Source organism: Pteropus medius, unplaced genomic scaffold, assembly GCF_902729225.1.
Source record: "Pteropus medius unplaced genomic scaffold, Ma_sr-lr_union100, whole genome shotgun sequence".
In the NCBI taxonomy this organism is placed as follows: domain Eukaryota; kingdom Metazoa; phylum Chordata; class Mammalia; order Chiroptera; family Pteropodidae; genus Pteropus; species Pteropus medius.
The window spans coordinates 10084911-10109440 of NW_024346667.1; the positions used below are offsets into that span (position 1 = coordinate 10084911).

General features: G+C 33.7%; 1 protein-coding gene and 1 pseudogene across 1 annotated transcript in view; one reads left to right on the forward strand and one right to left on the reverse strand.

The window, feature by feature from the left end:
• The window catches only part of TTC29 (tetratricopeptide repeat domain 29), a 594494-nt gene that overhangs the window by 445217 nt on the left and 124747 nt on the right, over positions 1 to 24530 (forward strand). The window contains exon 12 of the mRNA XM_039876006.1: positions 21771 to 21994. Within this exon, the coding sequence (XP_039731940.1) occupies positions 21771 to 21994 (224 nt within the window). The remainder of the gene's footprint in view (positions 1 to 21770; positions 21995 to 24530) is intronic.
• LOC120613583 (uncharacterized) lies at positions 116 to 233 on the reverse strand (annotated as a pseudogene).

Below are 24530 nucleotides of genomic sequence, written 5' to 3' on the forward strand. Positions count from 1 at the left end.
TTTTATTTTTATTTATTTAATTAATTTATTATTATTATTTTTTTTAGTGAGGCAACCCTTGGTTGACCTCACAGACTGCAAGGACCTTGTCAGCTTACAATTCCCTTTTTTTTTAGGCCTACAGCACCTGGTCTTCCTAGGTGGTCTCCCATTCAAGTACTAATGAGGCCGACCCTACTTAGCTTCCGAGATCAAATGGGATCGGGCTTGTTCGGGGTAGCATGGCTGTAGACTTATTGGTTACTTTTAAAATGACTTTAAATTATCTGGATTTATTTTTTTAAATCAACAATGTAAACTTTGCTATTTTACTACTAATTAGAACCTAATTTATGATGTGAGTAAAATCAGTATAAAAATTCGTGTAGGTTGGTGAGAAGCGAATAGAAGCCTAGAATGATAGCGAAACAGGTTTGATATTTCTTATCTATAGACTTGGTGACTCTGTTGTCATCAGATCTTAAGATGTAAGCACTGAAAAGTAGAAATCTTATAAATGCACATGCATCATATAGAATTCACTAAATGATTTTATTAAAATAATTTGTGGAAGAAAGCTTTTAAGAGAGTTTATTAGTATTGTCTAGTACTGTAGGATTCCAATGAAAGAACATTCCTGATATTTTTGGTGTTGATTGTCATATAGTCTAAAATTCTAAGCCTCTTGATATATTTCATTTTATTAGATATCATGTTTGTCAATTTGCATATAATAACATGGTAAAACGGAATAGTTCATTCTGTCAGTAGAAACTTGATTTTACAGAGTGACAAAATTTTCTGGTAATTGTAATCATTGTCTTCCTTGGAGCTCTTTTGATTGCCATGTGTATCTGGGACCTTTGGTTAGATGCTATATTGATTGTTAATTTGGTAACTTTTTATGGTAACCTTTGGATAAAATTAAAGGTCAGTATTGTCTGATGATACAGTTACTTTTCAAAAGAAAAATACACATGAGTGATACTTGCATTCTGATTTAAATATAATGACATCCACGTGGCCAACCCAGCTGTAATTGGCTTAAGAATTAGGACTTAAATTTGTAATTAAACTTATTCTTCACATAATTTAATAAGATGGAAATTCATATACTTATATCTGCTACGGTTTTACTCTGTACTGAAGAAAACTTTTATCTGAAACAATGCAAAATAGGCTATCCCGATGAGTCTTCTCTTAATATTTTTTTCACTACGATTACCAAATTGATTTTAAATCTGTATCATACTACAGAAAACAAGTAGCACTTAGTAATTCTCAGTCCTTAAGACTGCATTCTCCTTAAAGCTTCCTCACTTGAATACCTTTTTTAGACCAAAGCTTTTTCCCTAAGAAAGTGAATACAAATATTAGTAGAAAATAACTTGTACTTAGCTCACTATTATGCTTTTGATTGATATACATTCTAGACCTTGCCCTAAACAGAGTAGCATTGTAAAGGAGAAAATTGGTGAATGATTTCAGCATCTTCCAGCAAAACCCAGCAAGTGCCATGATGAATTATGCATATTCTGTTAGCCAAGAAATTGCCGCATAAAACTTTTTATTAGGCATTCAACTCTGAAAATGGTCAACAGGCATTTAAAGTGCCTACTTTATACCCAATACTAGGTTTTTCACAGTGGGAGAGACAGTGATATTTTATTGTAAAATACTTAGCCCCATCCTTGTCTCTATTTGAGACAATAAGATCTGTGAGCAGGAAACAGGTATGCAATGAAGAGTACTGTGAGATGCAGCCTAGTGCTCTAGAGAAAGTCAGAGGATCCTAAGGTGGTAGAATGGGACTTGCCAAGGAAGAGAAATTTTGAGTTTGGCGTCCTGTCTGGTAGCATTATAAAATGATCAGAGTGGTACATCACGGATCCTCAGCATATAAGAATGTAATGGGGAGAAATTAAAGAATCAAACTTTCAACCAGTCAAAAGCCATATCTAAGGTATACTCTCAAATCCCTCTCTGCCTTCTTCTTCTCTAAGATGGTAATAGATGGTACCATAATTACCCATTATATAACTGATGTACATACACTAGCTTTGATGTCCCATAATATACTCTTTGTCTAGTCCCATGATAACCACTCATCATCTACCTTAAAATGGACCAGCATACTTATACATAAACTTATCTCTGTGACTTTCCTCCTGCTGCGGTGGAGAGTTCTCGTGCTTGTGTAAGGATGATTCTCTCCTGGGCTGTGGATGCCAATCCCTTCTTACTCAGTCCAAGACCTCCTGCAGTTAAACATCTTTTCTTTCTACATCATCAATTTTTCCTTTTCCATTGGATCAATCTTACGAGCATTAATATCTACTCTGATATTTCCCTTGACTCCTAACCTCCTCCAGATTCTACCCCATTTTTTCTACCCTTTGCAGCAGGCAGAAGTGCTCTTTCAATATTTCCACATTCCATTCTTGCCTCAAATGACTCAAGAGGTTTACAGCCCCAGAACTCACTAAAATCTCTCTGTTTAGCATGACCAGTGTCCCCCATTTGTACTATATCTACTGGTCATGTTTCTGTCTCATCTTGCTCGATGTCTTCATGGCATTTGATAGAACCAAGCTCTCCTCGAATGTTCTGTAATTGTGGCTTCTGGGTGCCAGGTCTGTGGTTTTCCTCCACACCCTTTGACTGTGCCCCCTCAGTCTCCTTGGCTGGCTTTCTCTTTTCAAACTCTCAGTGGTGGGTTGTCCTTAGGCCCTCCACTCCAGCCACACTCTCTACCTGGACCCAGTCTTATAGCGTTAAATGTTAGCAATAGCCTGATGACTATCAGATTTATAAATCCAGTCCTGACCTCTCCATCCAGCTCCAAATTTTTATATTCAGCTGCCTCCTTGACATATTTACTTGGATATATAATGGACATTCGAAGGTTAATATGGCCCAAAACTGGACTCTTGCTTTACCCTTACTGCCCCTCACCCCCCACTCCAAATATGTCTCCCACAGTCTTCTTCCACTACAGTAAATGACACCAAAGCAGCCTTGAATTTCACCTTGCCCTCACCATCCCTCCCCCATCTGTCTCTTCAGTATACCCCATGAGATACAAGTCTAAAATATATCCTATATTCATCTACTCTTCTTCATTGCATAGCTACCATCATCTCCCACCACGATCACTAGAATAGTCTCCTAATTACTCTTCTCATATCCCCTCTAAATCTGCTAAAATTCAGCCACCAGAGTAATCTTGGAAAAAATTCGATGATGATGCTTCCCTGCTTAAAACCTCTTAAGAGGTCCCCATTGCTCTCATAATAAACTCTGAACTCTTCATCATGGCCTAACACTGTGTGGGAGTTAGACATTGCCGACCTCTCTGACCTTATCTCCCATTCTCCCCACCACTCACTCCTCTCTGTGTGGCCTCATTGCTGACACTCCTTGTCATTGCAGCTGTCACTTTGAAGGTGACCTCCTCAGTCTGGCACTCCCTGACTTCCTAATTTAGTAGTCCTCACCCCATTCACACTTACTCCCAAGCAAATTATCTGTGTCTGTCTCTGCTATAACCAGACCCACAGAAGCAGGAGTGGGTCTGTGTGTCTGTGTGTGTGTGTGTGTGTGTGCGTGTGTGCGCACGCACATGTGCGTGTTTGTGCCACTGTCTCCCAGGGCCTAGACAGGCAGGGCACATGGGTGGAGCTCAATAACTAGATGTTAAATGAACAAATGAGTGAAAAAAAAAATGTAAGATTAACAACACCATGAAATAGGTATCCTGCTATGAATAGCCTTTGGTTACAACATTTTTAATTCAGTATTGCATGTAACTGGTTTGACTATTGAATCAAGGATGTTTACCTCCTCAAAAATGTTTTATGTACCAAATAGGAGTATAATATTTGAACAAGTAACTATGCAGGACAAGCTGAACTAATTGTTCCTGAGATAGCTAAATCTAGTTGATAGGGTTAATTTTACTTTGGAATGGGTAAAATAGTTTAAAGGCAAAGAGCTTCTGGGTTTTTTATCATCTGCATTTACAGGAGGAATTTCAGCATGCTTTATTGCTTTTTAAGTGACTGGATTATGGCTGTGCCTAATAGGTGCATTTTTTAAAACATTATACGTATATTGACACTTGTAATTTGATTTTCTTAGATAAGTCCTCAAATAGTTTGTTAATAGTATTTAACTAATTTTTAACAACTAAAGGTCATGTCGTGTTTCTGTACTTTTTTAAATTCTGTATTACACGATCAGAATGCATTATTTTTTTAAAGGATGTAAGGTATCACTTATTATCATATCATAATTGCTTTGAGTCACTAAGCAATAAAAGTGTCATTTATAGATTCAAATAAAAATTTCTGGGGGCAGTTTTTACAGCTTTAGCTATGTACATGAGGATACAAATAAAATCATCAAGGGACAGAGAATTTTAATCTGCTCAATATTATTTTCTGCTTCAGATATCAAGTTCTATTACCTGGAAGAACAGATTTCGTTTGAAATTGTGTGCATCCCTACGATATCGCTTTCTTTCAGAATATCTGAGCATTATCAGTTCACTGAGTGTCACTTTGTTGGGACAATGGCGATTAGTACTATCAGTTACCAAATTCAATAAGTTTAGGTTGTAAAGAAATGGAGAACCATTTATTCTCATATCTTTTAAAGCCTTTTTCTCCTGCCTCATTTTAAAGTGTATTATACTTACTCATTTAAATTAGACTTTTGCCAGTCTTAGATTTTCATCTTGAATTTGTTTCAAAATTATCTTCCAAGGGTGCTTTTACAAACTACAGGTATACTCGTTATAAGCAAATTTAACACCTGGATTTGCACAATGGCCAGGCACTCAAAATATATGTGGCAAGGTGAAGACATTTATTCAGGCTATAATATAGGTATAATAGGTCATACTAACTTTATGGAAATTTAGGCTCTTTCCTCTGCTTCATTTATTTTGTTTACTTTTAAATAATTCTGTGAAATTATTTTTCTCTCCAGAACATTTTGATCTTTTGTAAAATAATAAGTTAAATTCTGTATAGAGATTTACAAATTAAATTTTTTTGAAGAAGCTGGTTGCCAGATAAATGGCTGCATGGCTAACAGAAACAGGCAGGAAAAAAGATGACTTCTTCTGAACTGACCTGAGCAACTGGGGAATGTCTTGTTTGCTGCTAAATCTCTGTTATCTATACCGGTATCCAGCACATAGTAGGCACTCAAACAATATTTTTAAACTAAGGCCAGCCACACTCCAGCCTGTGTAATTTCTTCTGTTTCCACCTTGAAATTTATTCTTTGCCAAAATAATAACAATGATTAATATTTGTTGAGCACTTATTGTATTTCAGATACTGCTCTAAGTGCATTATATGTATTAATTCATTAAATCGTAGGAAAGTCTTTGTTAGTTCCATTTACAGCTAAGGAAATTGAAGCACAGAGATATTAAGTAACTTGCCCAAGGTCCTACAGCTAACAAGTCAAAGAGCAGGAATTTGAACCTAGGCAGTCTGGGTTGAGAGCCTATTCTTTAACCATTACAGCGTCCTGTCTCTGAAGGTACTCAGGTCTTCATTGAACAGTATCTTCTCTCATCTCCCCGCTCTAGTGTATTGGCATTCCTTTGGCCTAGAAGGCTTTTTCCCCTTACCATTTCATAGCTAACTTTTTCTTATTCTTAAACGGTTCAATTATGTTAGGCAACCTTGGTAGTGTAATACCTGTAATAAAACTGTATGACCTGGGCAAGTTACTTTAAAACCTGCAATACCCAGAATGCCTCCCATCATGGCACTTATAGCATTGCATTGTCATTGCTACATTGTTTTCTCTTCTAGACTGTAAGCTACAAGAGGCCTGGAGCCATGGCTGCTTTGCTCACTGTGCATATTTAGTACTCGGTACAATGCTTGGCTCACAGATAAATGAATGGTGAGCCTTTTTCCTTTCATAGCCTTGTACATGTGCCCTGCCCAAAATGCCCTTTTCTTCCCCCTAAGCCTTGTGTACTTGGTAAACTTTTAGCTTCCGGCTCAGCCTGTCTCTTGCTCTGTGAGGCTCTGATTCATCCTCACCCATGTGGTAGAGTTCAGAGCCCCTGCTTGAACTCTCTTAATAGCCCCTGACAATCATGTACATGTGGGGTTTTTTCCTTCTTGATTAATGTTTAACAAACTATAGATCATGACCCATTAGTGGGTAGTGGTTATGACCCACCAGTTTTGGGATCATGACCAGCATTTAAAAAATGAAAGAGAAGGTAGTAAAATAGAATGTTTTGCTAAAGCTAAGTTTTGGGAGGCTGCCAGGTGTAATGAAATCGAGCATGAATTCTAAAACCAGACTCCCTGGACTCCAGCTTTACACTTACTAACAAAGTCACTGGTTAATTTTGGCGAAGTTAACCTTTCTGTGTCTCAGTTTCCTCATCTGAAAAAAAAAAATAGAAATAATTATAATAGAGTCTGGCTCATGAAATGGTTATGAGGATTGAGTTAATATTTACAAAGAGATGAAAACACTTTGAGTATTATCTTGCTGTGAGTTGCCATAAGCAAAGGATTCTGCTCTAGACTTAGAGTCTTTTACAAGCAGAGACTGTGTTTCATCTCTTAAGACTTCTGATTTACATGAAATAACTTTATTGCTTACTTACCTTCTTTCTAGAAAAGATTGAAAAAACTTAAAGTTCTGTATTACACAGCTATCAGATGATAAATAGAGAAGGAAAGGCAAGTAAAGGAGAAGCATGTGAATATGCTCCCCATTCGAGTCAATATAGTTCCCTGGAGGGAACAGTGAGTTTCACCCTGAACTTCTGGGCAGACAGAGGAAAAAGGAAGATGTGATGGACAGTAAAATTCTCATTACCTGATGCAGAGAAACATATCAGTTCTTCAAGAGAGACAAGCTTTTTCCTGATACTGAATTCCAAAAGAAAGTTATCACATGAACTTATATAAGAAAAATGGAACAACATAATAGAACTTTGCTAATAAATAATAAAATTGGTATTTAGACAACTTGTCATAAATATTACATCTCTTAGCTAGGTTTTATTTTAGGCAAGATAGTAACAGGTAAGATATAGCTAATGAATGCTGTGTGCTAGTCTGTTTTAAGTGATCTTCACAATAATCCTGTGAAGAGTTATCACTCCCAGAAACCAAGACATAGAGAGATTAAGTAGTTTGACCAAAGCAATTTGATGTTACATAGAAACGGAAGCAATGAGAAAAGAAAAAATGATTCATACAGAGGAAGGAACAAATAAGCTAGAAAGAAAATGGATCAAACATACTTCGGAAACCAGATTTTCAGACTTCTCCTGAATCCCCAGTACTGATTTGGACCTAGAACCTCCCTCTGGGGTCACCTCATAAGGACCCAGTCATTCTATTTTCCTGAGCCAGACTTCCATGAAATCCCCTTAAGCCTGCCTGAAACAATCTCTTACAACCAGAGTAGCTGAGGAAATATACTGCCAAACAAAAGAATTGTCTTAAAAGTTTAGTTTAGGGTTTTATGCCCTTCAAGATCAATGGATGACTAAACACATTTCCTTCTTAAAACTGAAATGACTACATAGAAGTACAAAAGATAGTAAATTCTTAACACGATGAGAGAGAAGGGAAGAAAAATGAGAGATTCCAAGATTTTCAGACATACATTCTAAGAAAGCAATTGGAATATTAGCAGGGATAAAAAGTGACATCTCATAATGATAAAAGGAGTTGGTTCATCAAGAAGACATAATCCTAAATGTTTGTGTTTCTAATGACAAAACTTCAAAATACATAAAACAAAAACTGATAGGAAGAAAAGGAGAAACAGACAAGTCCACAATTATAATTGGAGATTCTAACACTGTTCTCTCAATAATTTATAGAAAAATCAGTAAGAATATTGAAGGCCTGAACAATACCATCGATCAACTTAAATAATTGACATTTACAGAACATTCCACCAAGCAACAGTAAAACACATTATTTTCAAGGGGCACATGGAACATCTATCAAAGGAGATGATATTCTGAGCTGTAAAACAAATTTCAATATACTTAAAAGGATTTAAATCCTACAAATTATTTTTTCTTACAACAATGGAATTAAATTAGAAATAATAGGAAGATCTCTGGAAAATCTCCACAAATTTGGAAACAGACAACATACTTCTAAAAATACTAGGGACAAAGGAAAAATCACACAGCAAATTAGAAAGTATTTTGAACTGAATGAAAGAGAATCATGTCATATCAAAATTTGTGGGATACAGCTAAAGTAGTGTTCACAGGGAAGTTTAAAGCATTAAAATGCTTCTATTAGAAAAATAGAAATGTCTAAAATGAGTGCCTTAAGCTTTCATTTTTAAAAACTAGAATAAGAAAGTAAATTAAACTGAAAGCAGAGAAAAAGTAGTAGTAAAATGAGAGCAGAAAACAGAAAAAAAAGAGACAAAATCAGTAACTAAAAACCAGTTCTCTGAAAAGATCGATAAAAATGATCAACCTCAAGTCAGACTGACCAGAGAAAAAGAAGACACAATATACCAATTTCAGAAATGAGAGTACACCTCAGTGTAAATTATACAAATATAAGAATGCTAATTAGGAGGAAAGAATTATGCTAATTAATTCAACAACTTAAATGGCTAAATTTCTTGAAAAATACCGCGAAGTTCACTTAAGTGGAAATAACATAGTAGGTTTATATTATTAAAGACATTGATTCATAGTTTTAAAACTTCACACAAAAAAAATTCCAGGCCCATATGGCCTCACCGGTGAATTCTAACCAACATGTGAGGGAGAAATAATGCCAATTTGGCACATGCTCAAGAAAATAGAAAAGAAGGAAATATTTCTCAACTCATTGTATGAGACCAGAATTACCCTTCTATCAATACCAGAAAAGGCCATTACATGAAAGGAAAACCACAGAGTAATAGCCCTCATGAAGAGTGATGCAAAAAGTCTTTAAAGATATTACCAGTTGGCCTGAGCTCCTGTCAGGGAAGCTGGTGCACCACGCAAAGTTCCTTTCATTTGTTAGTGGCTCAAGGAATAGTCAGCCTGTGCTCTCCTGACTCACACTCCTCAGAAGGAAGCCTGTAAACAGGAAACCCAAGCACACTGCCTGTGTTAAGAAATCTAGAACTTCATTATCATAAATAAACAAATATTCTCTGGTACTTGGGAATATGTCACAATATAGAAGAAAAAAAAAATGAACAAAGAGAACGCTCCACCTGAGCTGAAACAAAATTTCTATAGAGAGAACTTTTAAAGATTTCCAGTTTGGTTTTTTACAGATATTGGAAGAGATGAGAATTTCTTACTTATTGAAAGTTGGTAGAACTCCCTTGTAAAACTGAAGTTTTGCTCTTTAGGTGAGAGGAGGATGAGTGGGGAGAAAGATTTTCTGTTTTAATTGGTCTTCTAAGTCTTCTCTAGTCAATCTTGATGATTGATAATTTGGTATTTTTTTAGTTAGTGCCCATTTATGTAGATTTTTATATTTGTTGTGATAAAGTTTAGCATATTTTCTAATGTTTAAATCTCTTCTATATCTATAGATATATTCTCTATATCTTGGAGGTAGTATAAAGATAATGGTAGCTAAGAACATAGGCTGTAGAATTAGACAGCTGAAGTCAAAATTACAGCTTGACTATGCATGGGCGTGTGATCTTTGACTTGTTAATTAAACTCTTTGTGTCATAGTTTCCTCATATATAAAATGAAAAGAATATTACCTATCTCATAAGAAAGGTTTGTTGTAAGATTTAAATAAGATATGTATAGTATTGAGAATAGCACCTAGCACATCATAAGCATACAATAAAAGTTGGCCATTACTACCATTCTACTTAGAAGCTGTTTCCTTTGTTATATCTGGTACTGTTTAAGTGACCCATCTAGTTTTGTTTTACTTGAGTATTCAAAGATTTGTCTTTTATCATATCTTTTGTTTTACGGATCAACTTTTTTCTTCTCTTTTATTAATTTATGCATTTACGCTTAATATTTCCTTCCCTGTCCTTTATTTGACTTCATGCCATTGTTTATTTTGCTAGGAGTTTTTCTAGCATTCTGAGTTGAAAGCTAGCTTCTTCATCTGTACCAGTTGCTCTTGTTTTCTAATAAACACATTTAAAGTCTAAATTTACTTTTGAATATCATGATGACTTCTTCCCTTAGGATTTGATATTTAGATTTTTTTCTTTCAGTTCTAAATATATAAAAATTTCTATGGTGGTTTCCCCTTTAGGTAATGAATAAATTAGAAATATATTTGTAAATTTGCAAGTGAATAGTTTTTTTCTTGTGGTCTTTTTCTAAGGGAAGATTCAAGATTGAGAAGTGAATCTTTTCTTGTGCTCTGTAAATGTGCCACATATATATCAGTTTATGAAATTTCTAGTGTGGCCAGTACATGGTCAATTTTTATAAACATTCTTTGTATTTTTGAAAAATAAATATATATTTGGTCTTTATTTGATAGACAGTTCTATGTGGAACTGTCAGAAAATTTATTTATGAATCTCTGATATTTTTATGTTCCTTTAATTTATTATGCCTGAATTCTATTTTGTTTGATATTGTGTTACACAAGCTTTCTTTTTGTTGAGATTTATATAAAAATACAAAAGAAACAAATGACTTTTTCTCTGTGTCAAAGAAGTTAAAATCCCTACATATATCTATTTTGTACTGTTTTTTAAAAGTTTGAATTCAAGACTCTTTTATCTTCTCACGAACACTCCCTTTAGTTCTCTCAATATTCTTATCGATGCACATATTTGATTTGATATACCCTATGCTGTTAGGAATTTTCTAAATATTTGAGATAGCTGCAATATAATTAATACAACTTTCAGGAAAATAAGATATTTATATATAGGTGTCATCTGTATATAAATCAAAATGATCAATTCATTTTTTAATTTTTATTATTTTAGTTTTTACTAAATGTAAAACGAAATGTATCTTCTGGAAGTTTGATCATTTATGTAGCCTGTGAGAAATCCTGGCTTCACTGTTTATATGTTCAATATACTGTTTATATGTTCAATACATACCTCCTTTGTAACAGTAATTAAAGAGCATACACTAATGAAAGGTTTCTGCACATGGCTTAGAGTATGGTAATTGTTTTTTTAAGCGTTCACGTTTGAAAGGGGAAAAATGTGTTCTTAATGTACTTTTTAATATGAAGAAAATTAAAATATGTTTAGTGAAGAGATGAACTATTCTCCAATAGCAACTTAAAAACCCAAAGAAATTAGGTCACCTGCTGCCCTAAAATAGACAGAACTTGACATTCCTCTTCAGTTGAGTTTACTACAGATTCCTTATCCAAGAAATATAGAATGATAGAACTGAAAGGAACCTAAAAATCATTTGGTTTATTTATTTTTTATTTATCCAAAAAAGAGGTAAAAAAATATAGTTAACAGTGTACCAAACGGACAGTTGGTAAAGAGAAGTTTTTAAAGTTATATATTTTTTTCTCATGTCAAAATGTCATCACCACACTAGAAGAAATGTCGTAAAGAGAAATCTAAATGGAGCTTTTGTTATTTACTCTTACACTATCTTCCATTACATTGCTGAAAAGAGCATGAATAATGTTTTGTTTTCATTTTTAATTTACATGATTTTCCCTTTGTAATTTAAAACAGTTATATTTTTCTTAGATACTTGTCATGTTTATAGCTCAATGTTCGCTACTTTTCTTGCCACCACTTTAATAACTATTCAGGTGTTATACGGGAATATGTGTTTGGAGGGAGCAACATTAGAATATATATGATAAAGCTGTAGGTATAAAGAATTGATTGGTTTACTTTTCCCAAAGAAAGCTCTTCATGCATTTGTTTAATGTGAAAGGTTTTTTCTTGAAAAGGTTAAAAAAGTTCTAATCAACTTTTGTACATTATGTAGAACTTCATTTTCTAAACTCTGCAAAAGAAAGTTTCATATTTAATGGGAAATCATGAATTATTCCATTTATTATCTACTTCCTCCTTTCAAAGACATGATCTGGATAAAAGGCGGGGTGAATAATTTCAAAAAAATACAATGCATTTTTAATGGGAAGGTGCAAACTACAGATTCTCATGACTATTAGCAAATGTAGAGGAAACAGAATTTTACTTGCAAAACTCGTCAAACTCTTGCAAAAATAAAATGTATGACATACTTTAGTAAAAAAAAAAGCACAGTGAGCTAAAGTTTTCTTTTTAATGCGACTTGTTGTTTTTACTAAGCTTTGTCTTTATATTCTCCAGCCTTACATTTTTATTAAAAGTTTGATGTTTCACTCAATTTATATGGAAAATTGATAGTTTATTTATAAAGATGAACTGAAAGAAAATTTTTAAATGATATTGTTTAAGACAAAATGTCCTAAATAATAGAATTTCAAAACTTTGGAGAGCATTCACAAAATTATGTTTCAAATAACAGTGGCTATTATATTATATGAAGTTTTATATAATAAAAATTTTATAAATACTAATTTATACAAAAATATGGAGTTAATGAGCTAGCACGATCATGCTTACATGTGTTTGTAATCCATTGTTTGTAGTCATGTAGTATGAAGTTCATTTTTTATTTTTCCCCTCTTTTTCTTACATCTGTTATCATGTTAGGATGCAAACTATAGCATAATTATATTACTTATTCAGATTTCTTTTTTATTATTATAACTCAATCCAAAAATTAAGATTTTTTCAGGCTTTATTTTTCAACATATTTATTGGTTAAATAACAATATAACCAATATAAGTTGGTTATATAATCATATTTTTTATAGTGGAAAGTTACAGTGTAAATTGAAAGAAAACAACAAGAATTAATATAATTGCCTCATTTAATGAAAGATATTGGGACTCAAGTGTGGTACTCTGGCTTGAAAATATTTTCACTGAAAGTACTTCTTAAATAATGACATTCATTTCATTCATTTCCAAGTATAATCTTTGGCTTAAAACATTCTTTAAAAAGTTTGATTTTCTTGAGAGAGTTTGCAAGTAATGGCTGTTTATAAAAATTATACGTGCAGTTACCCTCGTAAGAAACATTCTTCCAGTGCTTTTTCAATAAACTTCTAAATAAAAACTATTTTTAAAATGTGGTTAAATTTGAGATTTTTCAGTAAAGAAAATATGTGCAACTCTATGTGGGTAAATATTTGGTAATACTTTATATTGACTGAGGAATAGCTTATTCATTCTTGATTGATGACAATTGCTGTACTTCAAATATTTAATTGAATAGGAATCACTTGAGGAAATCATTTTTAACAGGGTATGTGAATAAAAAATTATTGTTAAAGGAATTATTTAAAGCTATTGTAAGGGATATAGTCTGTACCATCTACTAAATAACCATGGCTTTCCTCTAATATTGGGTAACAATCACCAGCAAAATTTCTGTTTGATCGATTAACACTTATTGATCTCACAAATAGTTACTTCATTTTGCCGAGTGTCAGTTTAACATAATTGAATCTAAGAAATAGTCTTTGTTCCATTCTGTGTAAGTATTCCATATACCCTAAATAAAATCATCTATGTTAAGTGAATTCTTATTGTACTGTTGAGAAAATTCTTTGCTGATCAAATTTCTTAATATTTTATTTTTTGTTGAAAGAATTATATTAATAATAGTCCTATTTATAAAATACTATGTAGTAAACTTTCTTAGTTATTATTACCAGATTTTTTTTTTTAATTAAAGGTAGACTTAGAGTAAATAGTTTTTCCAAATGGCATTTTTCAATTTGTGTGTACACTTGTAAAATGTTGGAAGTATTACTATACTTTCTAATGGGTTATAAATGAATGAAAATTTGTATTTTCTAAAAATAGAAAGCAAATCTTATATGTGTAACAGCATCCTCAAAAAATTCAAATTAGTGAACTTCTAATTGTTTAGAAAATCATGAAAAATTACATTCTATAATCTCTTCAGAGGCAGATTTTATTTATTTTTGTTATCAAATAACTCCAACTATCTAATATGAATCTAAATCAAAACTGAAACCAAAATCCTGCTATATTAATACTTATAGTCTGATTTGCCAATAACATTTTTATATTGATTAGTTTTTTATTTACACAATTAAAAGTGATATAGTTTATTTGGACAGTGATTCTAATGAAATTTCCAGAAACAGTAAAAGCTAATAAATGCATTAGTTGTATTTTTTTGTAATGAAGCTAAAATGTCATATATTTCAATCTTCATTAAGAGGGTTTTAGATAAAATTATAGCAATATATAAAGTATACTATGGTGCAATTAAAGTATAGCACAATTAATATACCTTAAAATTAATTTTTCTCTTAAAGAAAATGTGATTCGTAAATTTTACAAAGAAAATCAAGATTGTGATGACTGTGATATTAACTCCTATTACATGGTTAGCAATAGCAATAATTTTACCAGTTATTTTGTTTATTGAAATATATGTCAAAACTATACATAAGTAATGATTGTATTAAGTTCGTCATATGTTTATTTTTCTTTAAGGAGGTTCTGCTAAAATGTTTAGAAGAAATTAATAACAGTGTTCATTTTAATGACTAATTATAATTGTAATGACTATGATAAAGGATAGATCCTTTGGTTCCTGAACATAACAAATTCTACTGTTTTGAGCTATTAATCTCTAAATAGTTAAATTCAAAATCATATAGAAGATAAGCAGTGGTTATCATGTTATTTATGGTTAATGAATATACTGAGGTGCAAAATGAATGTTTTAGAGAAACCATAATTTTAAAAGTGCTTTTTATATACATTTAATTTGGATATGATAAAATGCCTCATTAAATGTGCAAATATTTATTTCTAAAATATATTTCTGATTTTTGCAAACATGAGAATTGAGTGATTTGAAAACTGTTCCTCTGTGATATATGACACCTGCCCTATTTACATTTTTAAGAGTTGAGTATTTGTTAACTGATCTCATAGACAGCTACATGTTTTGCTGTTACCAGATGGATGAGATAGAATACTATGCATAACTTTACATTTATCTTCTTTGAGTATCACCTTATTTGCATATCAATTAAAATAATATCTGTATTAAGATGGATAATGAAAGTTATTAAATTTACATGATGTGAGTGCAATTTGCTAGATTTCCAGTAGATGCCCCCAGAGACCAGTCAACTCACTGGGAATCCCTTAAATTTAAAGAGACTTTTTATATTGAAACTTTTTTTCTTGCCATATTTTGGAGTCCACGGAAAATAAAGTCCTAAAAACCTCAACTCTCCAATGGTTATTACACAAAAATGTTTAAGAATAACGATAGTATAATTCTTAACGAGAATTCATCAACATTATGACTAATCATTGTTAAAAAACCTAAATGTGTAAAATTAAGAAAAATGCTTTAAGTTTTCATTGTAAAAACATTTTACGTGCTTTTAAAATAAAGTCATTTTAAGCATAGTTAATTTTCTTTCTCACTTCTCTCTATATATACTAGGGAAGTGCTATATATACTAGCTTTTTTTTTTTTTTTTTTTTTTTTTGGAGGTGGGGGAATGGTCTTTTTAACAAAAAACTATAAAACATACCCAGATAACTTATATGATTTTTTGTGTCTGTGCGGGTATGTGTAAAGAGGTGGATTTTTCCACTATTCTATTATATATAATTTCTACCTACACTGAAAAGTATGAGTAAGAATAGTGACTTTATTCCATGGAAATTATTTTAACTGAAGCTATTTAAGTATTAATTTAAGAGTCAGTGTAATTATCCCGTAGGTGATTCCAATAACATTTATTCCTACAGTATGATTGTGAGACTGTTATAACTGACACATAGATAACCCACTAGTGACTTATAAATATTAATTTAATGGAATAAAAGTATTAACCTGATTTTTGATTAGACATTACCTATCTTTTGCGTTTATCTTTGTCAGATTAAATAAAAATTTTATGATCTTGTTTTAAAATATGGCTTTTTATTGAATTGCTTTTGAAATATCTTACCAAATGTGAAGCTTAACCTTGATATAGTATTTCAGTTTGTGCTATGAAAAAATATGTTAAATATATTAATTATATATTAGAATAGGGGATAATTCATTTTGATTTTGAAAATCCATCTAATTACTAGTATAAATACCTATAAAGGCAGATAAAATAAGTTTTTATATCTATTTATTCTATTCATGTTTTTTTTTTATGTTTGTAGAAGTGTGTGCTTTTCATTCTTTTATATGTTTGTCTCAGTGTTTTCCCCATTAGACTTTACACCCTTCAGTAGGAATAACATCTACTGAATTGGCTTTGCAAGGATGCTGCTGATTGTCTGCTCTTCATTTTAAAGAGAGGCAGAGAATGATACCTATCTTTTCCCCCAATCCGGCATAAATATGTATTAGCATGGATAAAAACATTGGCTTTCAAATTGGAAAGTTATATTGTGATTGTTCAGTTATGTCAAATTCCTAAACAATTGATTCAAATAAACAGAAATTGTGTGGAGGAAGAAAAGGAGAAGAAAACCCAATAATATTTGATATAATAAGCACTGTGTTAAGTGGAAAATTTCAAAAATTGCAGTCTAAGAAACCTGGGTGCAAATTCCAAATATCACTTACTAGCTTGTATGGCTTTGGGCAAGTCACAACCTCACTGAAGACATTTTTTTTTTAGCCTGTAAAAATGAAAGTAGTACTTTGTAGAGAGGTATTGTGTGAGTTAGAAATGATATCTACACAGTGTCTGACACATTGTAAGTGCTCTATGTATAGTGGCTATTCAAAGTGATATAGGCAGAATTTTTAAATGCTACAGTAACTGCATAGCTGTTTAACAGAAAGCTCTCCATTTTCCAGCATCAAATTGTGCAGTTTTACCATCTCGCTATAGATTTTTTTTTAATCTTAGAATTTTTAAGGGAAATTTTGATGTAAATTAAGAATACTTACATATGATCTTTATTGAATAATGGCTTTTAATAGTAATAAAATCCATATGAAATGTATGACTGCTTATTCCTGTTCTTAAATCTGTTCTTCTCCAGCAGCATCCCTTAGCCCAGGGCAGCCTCAGATATCTGCAGCAGCAAAGATCTTCCTTAGGATATAGATTTATAGATGTCCAGCATATCTGTGAATGTTACAGCTTTGTTTCTATGAATGCCATCTTTTCTGTCAGGAGAACTCTTTTCAAATTCTATGTTATCAAATCTCTCCATAAATTTTCCCAGAATTTTCCATTTTCAACCAGTATAGTGACTTTAGGTCAAGGAGATTCTTCTCCTGATACATAGAAAGAACGTATTTTAATTTAGACTAATATTTGTTTTAACATGTAAATTAAGCCATCGACTAATAACTTTGTGTCCAAATGAAAAAAGATAATGAATTTGCATTCTGTTTATATTTCTATTTTTGTTTTTAAAAAAATTCTTTCCATAAAGTGAATGAACTTTGGCTGTGATTTGCTGTTATGAAATATAAAACTTAAGAAATCCAAATATATTACATAATGGAGGAAATTGACATACATTTTTATTTTTAGATAACCAGTTTATTTTAATAAGTGAAAAATTATTCCAGTTAAAAGAAATCATTTGAATTAACTATAAAGGTGTAAATAGGAACCTCTTTAACAAATCACTATAATTGCACTTTCTTACCCTCACATATTAGTAATGAGGCTTAAACAATGACATACACATTTGTGTATATAAATGACATATGTGTATAACAAATAGAGATGATATCAGCATAGTTACATATGCATTTTAAAATATAATTCTATTTGAAATCTCTTTTGCAAAGAGTGGTCTTTTTAAAAACCTACTAGAATTTTTAAAAATTTATGTTAGTTATATATCATGGATGTTTTGAGGCTGAAAAATGTCTTAGAAACAATTTTACTTCAGTCCCTTCTGAATCAGTTTGTGGTCTTCGCTCAGAGGCAGCAGAAACTGATTCTGACTAAATAAAGTGAAAATGATTTTATTGGAAGGATATTAGGTAACCAGCTGAATTTAGTGGAGAACTGGCTCAGAAGAAAAGGACAAGACATGTGACCCTTGAATGGCTCTAGGTAGGATGGCTCTTGTCAGGATGTTGCTGCCAGGTTGCTTGAGCTCCAGCAAGCTTCTACACACTTGTGTGTCTTGACGCAAGGTTCAAAAGCCTGGGAGAGAGGCCAGTGGCTTAATTTGGGTCACTGACCCACCTTTTGGCTGGGAAGTCTTTGAAATCAAGTCCAACCAAGAGTGTGAGACTGGCCATTTCCAAAAGTACTTTGCAGTCCTGCCACCTGTAGAAGTGGAGCTGGATGCTAGGCAGACCAGATCCAACCAAAGCAGCCTCATCTTCCGGGGGAGGGAAATAAAGCTCAGAGCGTGATTTCCTCCGCTTCTGTACCAGTTGAGATTAAAATTGAGATGGCCTCCTGACTAGTGTTCATTTTTATTGTTTAAAGTCAGTATTCTAATTTTTATTTATAATATTCTTTATTTTTGCACCAGAATGCTTTCTTTACTCACAGGAAAACATGCGGGCAGCTAAGGCATAAACACACAGGGCCTGCTTGAAGCAAGATTGGATTTCTAGCCCCTTGTCCTCTCAGACCTCCTGTACCACCCCCAAAGCTGCCTTTTGGGGGAACCTAAACTAGTTATCTTTCCCCATCACTATTCATCCTTTTGTGTTCCCTTCCTTAGCAAATTAACAATTACTCCAAAAACCTGGTTGTCATCCTAGCTCCTCCCTTTCCATCACCCGCAACATCCACTCGTTCACCAAGTAATCAGTGTCTTTATCGCCTAACTACGCATTGAATCCACCTGCTTCTACCAATCCCCCTCCTTTCCTTCAGTTCTGTTTTATGATATTCATATATAACTGGGCACCCTTCCCAGTTGTATCTGGCATCCCTGGGCGCGGCTGCTTGTTAACATTTACTTCCCGATTGTGATCTCTAGGACCTTGTGATCAGCACTAAATTTGCCATTCTAGAGTTCACGCCTCCCTTCTGTGCTAACGCAACCCCAGTTCTGTCAGGGCAGTGTGACCTAGAACAGGCAAGATGTGTGTATGTCTAGCTTCCTTGCAGCATGGGTGGCCACATGACAGAGTTCTGGCCAATAGAACAAAGTGGACATCCACTAATAGTTACAGAAATTTTTTTTTCCCCTGATAATAAGGAAAGACGGTTGATGCCACCACATTCTCCCCTTTTTCCTTTCCTTGAAGGTAGAGATGATAATCTAGAGCTTGTCCATTCAGTGACCAGCAAGGGACAAGCATGAGGGAAAAGTTAAAACAATCCTGGAGGCGTGAGCCTTGAAATTGCCAGTCCACTGAACCTAGGCCAGTAGCATCTTGTGCTGTGAGAAATAGAAACCTCTTGTAGTGGAATGCATTCCTAACCTATTGGGTTCTGTACAGGTGTTCATCTCTGATGTGCTCGATCCCTCCTTTTCTGTCAGCTCTGGAAATATGCTGGCCTGACGCCTTCAATAGGTCCCCAGCGCTGCTTATTCTCAGAGCTATAGCTGTGTCCTCCTTCAGGTCTCAGTGGGCAGCCCATATAACAGCCTTTTGGTACACATCCCCTTCCCACAGCCACTGACATTGTGGCAGACATATCACCTCTCTCTTTCCATTAACTTTTGCGACATCCATGGAACCCACTAGACTATTATGGCATTCGCTCCAAACCACTCAGGGGCTGTGGGAAATTGTAGGGGCTCATTCTGGTCGTCTTCTGCTGAGACCTGCACAGTGACTTGTGCTGTCTTTGTGTCAAGGCAGGTGGGTATGGGAGGAGAGAGGAGACGTGGCCTTTTAGAGCATCTCTCTGCTTCCTCCTTCATCTTCTCCTCTTCTGTCTCAACGGGCAGGCAGGAACAAACAAAAATCTGTTATTCTCTCTTCCTCATTTCAAATATTTTTTGCCTCATACAAGGTGGTGGCTTTTGAGCTTTTGGCCTAGGAATATAGTTTCCTTATTCTCTTTATGGACCAGTCCTATAACAATAGGTGCCTCGCGTCAGCTGCTGGATGCCTAGAGTCCAGACTTCCTACCATGGCTTTAAGGGCTCTTCATGATCCGAGTATTGCTTTTCATTTTTTAGTTTCTCTCTCACCAAGCCCCTCCTCACCGCTCTTTATGTATTTTATTCTACACCTAAGCTGATCCACCGAATAAGAACTTCTTGGTGGGTGAGCCTGAGCATTTCTGCTTTGCTTGCTTGTTTGTTGAATTCTGTAGGTGATGCTGTTGCATAGCCAGCAGTTGAGAACCGGTAGTTCAAGACTTCACATTTCCCAGGTCGTTTTCACATGCATAATTTCGTTTGGTTCTTAGAAGAATTCTAGGATGCAGGCAGAGCATGTATAATACACACATTTCACAAATGAGAAGAAATGAGGTCCAGGGAAATCTCACAGAACTGGAAGTTCTGTCTCAGACCCGGGGTGTTCTGACTAATTCTAGGCTGTTTCCACGCCACAGTGAAATTTTTATTACAAGTAGTATCACAGGTCAGTTGTTCTAAATACTTAATTGTCTCCTATTTTTTTTTTAAAAAGTGTAAAATAATTAACATAAAGCTATATCATTTGGCTTCTCACCACTCATTTGGTAGAATAAGCGCCATCACACAGCTGTTACCCCACAGCTCTGCTTCCTGTGTAGCAGTTTTCATCATCTGAAATTATTTGTTATTTGTTTACTTATTTGTTGGTTGTGTTCTCCCTAAAATACAGACTTTACAGGGGCATGGAATATATCTGGTCTAGAACAGTGCCTGGCACTTGGCAGGAAACTCAATAGCTATTTGTTAAATAAATAAGTGTAATATTTATTTGTCACTTTTTCTTACATGTGATTTATTATTAAGTTAGTAGTGAAATATTAATCTAAGAAATTATGAATGTGATTCTAACTGAAAATAATTTACCAATATATTTAGAAATGAATTTCTAGGAGCATATTCTGCATGAATGAATAAATGAACTTCCATAGCATACAGTGAAATCATTTAATATAGAGTGCATTGTTTTGATATTAATGAGATGTTTAATTTTTGCTTGGCTGATTGGTTATTTTGTTTTGTTAAGAGTCTAGTGTATCAAGTATTTTTGAATGTCATCTGATACTATGGTCTGAATATTTGTGTCCCCCCAAATTCATGTTAAAATCCTAATCCCCAAAAGTGTTTCTAAATGGAACCTTTGGGAGATACTCAGGTCATGAGTAGAGTTCTCGTCAATGGGAGTAGACCTTATAAAAGGGGATCTGGAGAGGTCCCTAGCCCCTTCCACCATGTGAGGACTCAGAAGGAGCCAACTATGAAACAATAAGTGGGCCCTCACCAGAAGGCTGCCACACTGATGACTTGATCTTGAACTTCGAACTTTTATAACTGTGAGCAATAATTTTTGTTGTTTATAAGCTACTCAATTGGTAGTATTTTGTTATAGCAGCTCGAACAGACTAAGACATCAGTCAACTAGCTTATTTGTTCTTATCAAAGGGATCTCAGCTCTGGAACTGATATGTTTATAATGTAATTTCATTAAAATTACTGTATTTAGATAGCTCCTGGCATCTTTCATGAAACTGAAGTTTTTCAATTATGAGTGTTTGAGGCAAAGATGGTTTTTAGTGCTTTCACTGAGGAAGAAAAGGCAGCATGATTCAATTTTTAATTATTATAGGATAAAAACACTGCACAGATTTCAAGGATTAAAATAACACCCTGAGTGTTCTGATTCTCATTCCCAGTTACCGGAACTCATACAAGAAGAGCATCTGTGTGGACATGCTGCGAGATGGCTATCATAAGTCCTTCACTGAGCTCTTTGCTCTGATGGAGAAGTGGGATGCGCTGAGGGAGGCTGCGAGAGTTAGGTCCCTCTTGTGGTTACAGAGACCTCTGGAGGAGCAGCCTGATAAGCTGGACCACTTCTACTACTACTTGACCAGGGCTGAGGTGGCCGAAAGGAAAGGTAAGTGGAAGGATTGTGGGTGGCAGCGCTGCATGATCTAGAACAGTGGGCGCCTGAGGAAAACTTCCAGATTGTTTCGTGTATGAATTTGAAACATTAAGACAACTTAGCACAGTTCAGCCATGTCAACTAAGCATATTTATGGAATAGAGGATGAGGAACGCTGACTCACAGGGTTGCCCCAGACACGGGGGCATCCTGGTGATATCATTTTAAACCATGGAAGGCAATGAGGAGTACCTAATAACTTCTCCTAAACTTTCCAGTATGTTAAAGTCTTCTACATCGTTAATTCTAAGTCTTTCCATAATTTTTCTTCATATGTAATCTGAATTTTGACTTTTGCTAAGGAGAGACTTTCAAAAAGTACTACAACTTGAAAATTATACTCATTTTCTAGTATTCACATAATGGAATTTGAAAATTTTATCAATAAGTCCTACAGATTTCAATCAGAATTTTTATCAGTGAATCATAAGAGACATGAAAGGCCTACAGTTCACAGTTACGAATAAAATTGTTAATTTTCTGTGTTCCATCACATCATTTCTAACAAATTCCTTGTATCCTAAAATTTTCCAGAAAGTCAGTGTGTTTCAACCATTGAAGAAAATATTTTAATCCCTACTATAATTATACTGATACTGTTGTCATAAGTATTTCTTAGTTACATATTAGAAATCTGTCATTTTAAGTAATCAAAGAAAGAAAGGAAATCCTAGAATTTGACATATAAATTTGGTGTTCTGAATTATTCTTTCTTCAGCGTTTTGCACGAGAATACCAGGATTCAAAAAGAGTAGCTCAGGCCCCAGCATGGCAATGTCTACATTTCATTTCAGGCCTTTCTATGGGAAAATGGAGTATTAGGCAATTGTTACTTGATGCTACAATGGGGAGAATTGATGGGGACATGGAAACGGCATCAGAAAGTGTAGCGAAGTCTTTCAGCCTCTACGGTAGAGTCAATACGTATTTCCCATCAGATCGTGAACACAAATATGAAGTATACCAAAATCCTTACACCACTACCATAAGTGAACTCGGATGTGTGTGTGTGTGTGCATGGAAATAGGCGGTGATTATTGTATTATGAAAAGTATTTAGCTGTAGTATTGACTTTACAAAGAGTCCTTTGATGAATTTTAAAATGTGATTTACATATTAATTTATTAAGAAATTAAATGTTATAAGTAAAAAAATGCTATTCTAAAATCCTACATTCTAGTATCAGTACCAAATTCTGAAGTGATATTTATGCTGCAAATAGAATCAGTCAAGATAAAGTTTGCCCGGTAGTGATTTTTTTTCAAGTTGAATCATCATATTCACTAAATGTTTTAAATAGAGGCTATGAGTAGAATAAATATGAGCCAAATATATCACTTATCATAAAGTGTCATAAATATAAGAAATTTGCATTTTGTCATTATAAAGAAACTACAATGCTAAATAGTCTATTTTAAGGTAGAAAGCATTTTAATTTATAATTTTTTATTAAAGAAAAGTAACTACATATAAATAAAAATGTTTCTCCCATTCCAAAAATTAACAAAGTCTAAATAGTCCACATGGTCTAACTAATGAAAGCAAATATTTTGTTTACTGAGTGGTTTATCATATATTCATGGTAACCAAGGTTATATTTGTTAAATGGAACTCAATTATATCTTACTCAGAATGACTCTTCTGTAGGGTTATCTCCTTCAAAATGCAGTAGCTTTTGCATGTTTGAAATACAGAAAATTAAAATTATTGCAATAAATGTTACTGGAAATACTTCAGTTGATGAGCATTTTTATATTCTTTTTAAAAATTTGTATACTTTTTTCACACTTAACATGTGAACTTTATTGGGAAATTGTGATTTGATTTAAGAATGTCCTAGAAAGTGGAATGGGTGATATGCACATTCACTCTTATTATCTCGAATTAATCCTAAATCTTAAAACACACACACACACACACACACACACACACACTCTTCATCTGGAATACAGAAATCTGTTAATAGTGTCTCAAGGTTCTATCCCACTAACAATAGTCATCTCTGGTAAGTTCTATCTCTTGAGACTTACACAGCAGGAACCTAGAGTTATTTAAATCACTTTACAAAAATTTTTTTTGTTGTTGTTTTATAGCAAAGAAGTATTTAAAATAAGCCATTAATTTCTTTTTAAATTATTTTCCATTTGTTAAAGTGTTTCTTTTCCCTGAGAAAATTTCTTGTATTACCCATTGTTGTGAATCATCTCTGTACCATCTGTAATGTCATGATTAGGGCCTTGTGCCCCATGGGGCCAGGGAAGAAATGACAATAATGGTAATGGGTAACTGAATCAATAGATAATTCAGACATTATTTACACTTGACTTTAAATTATTGTCAAGGGTTAAGCAGCAGTTTTTTCTGGTAACATTTATTTAAGATACCCAGAGTATATTCTACTCAAGTAAAGTCCCACAGGATGTTTATAAGTTTTATGTAAAGTAAAACGGAAATAAAATTGTCTGGTAAAGTAAGTTTGAGAAACATA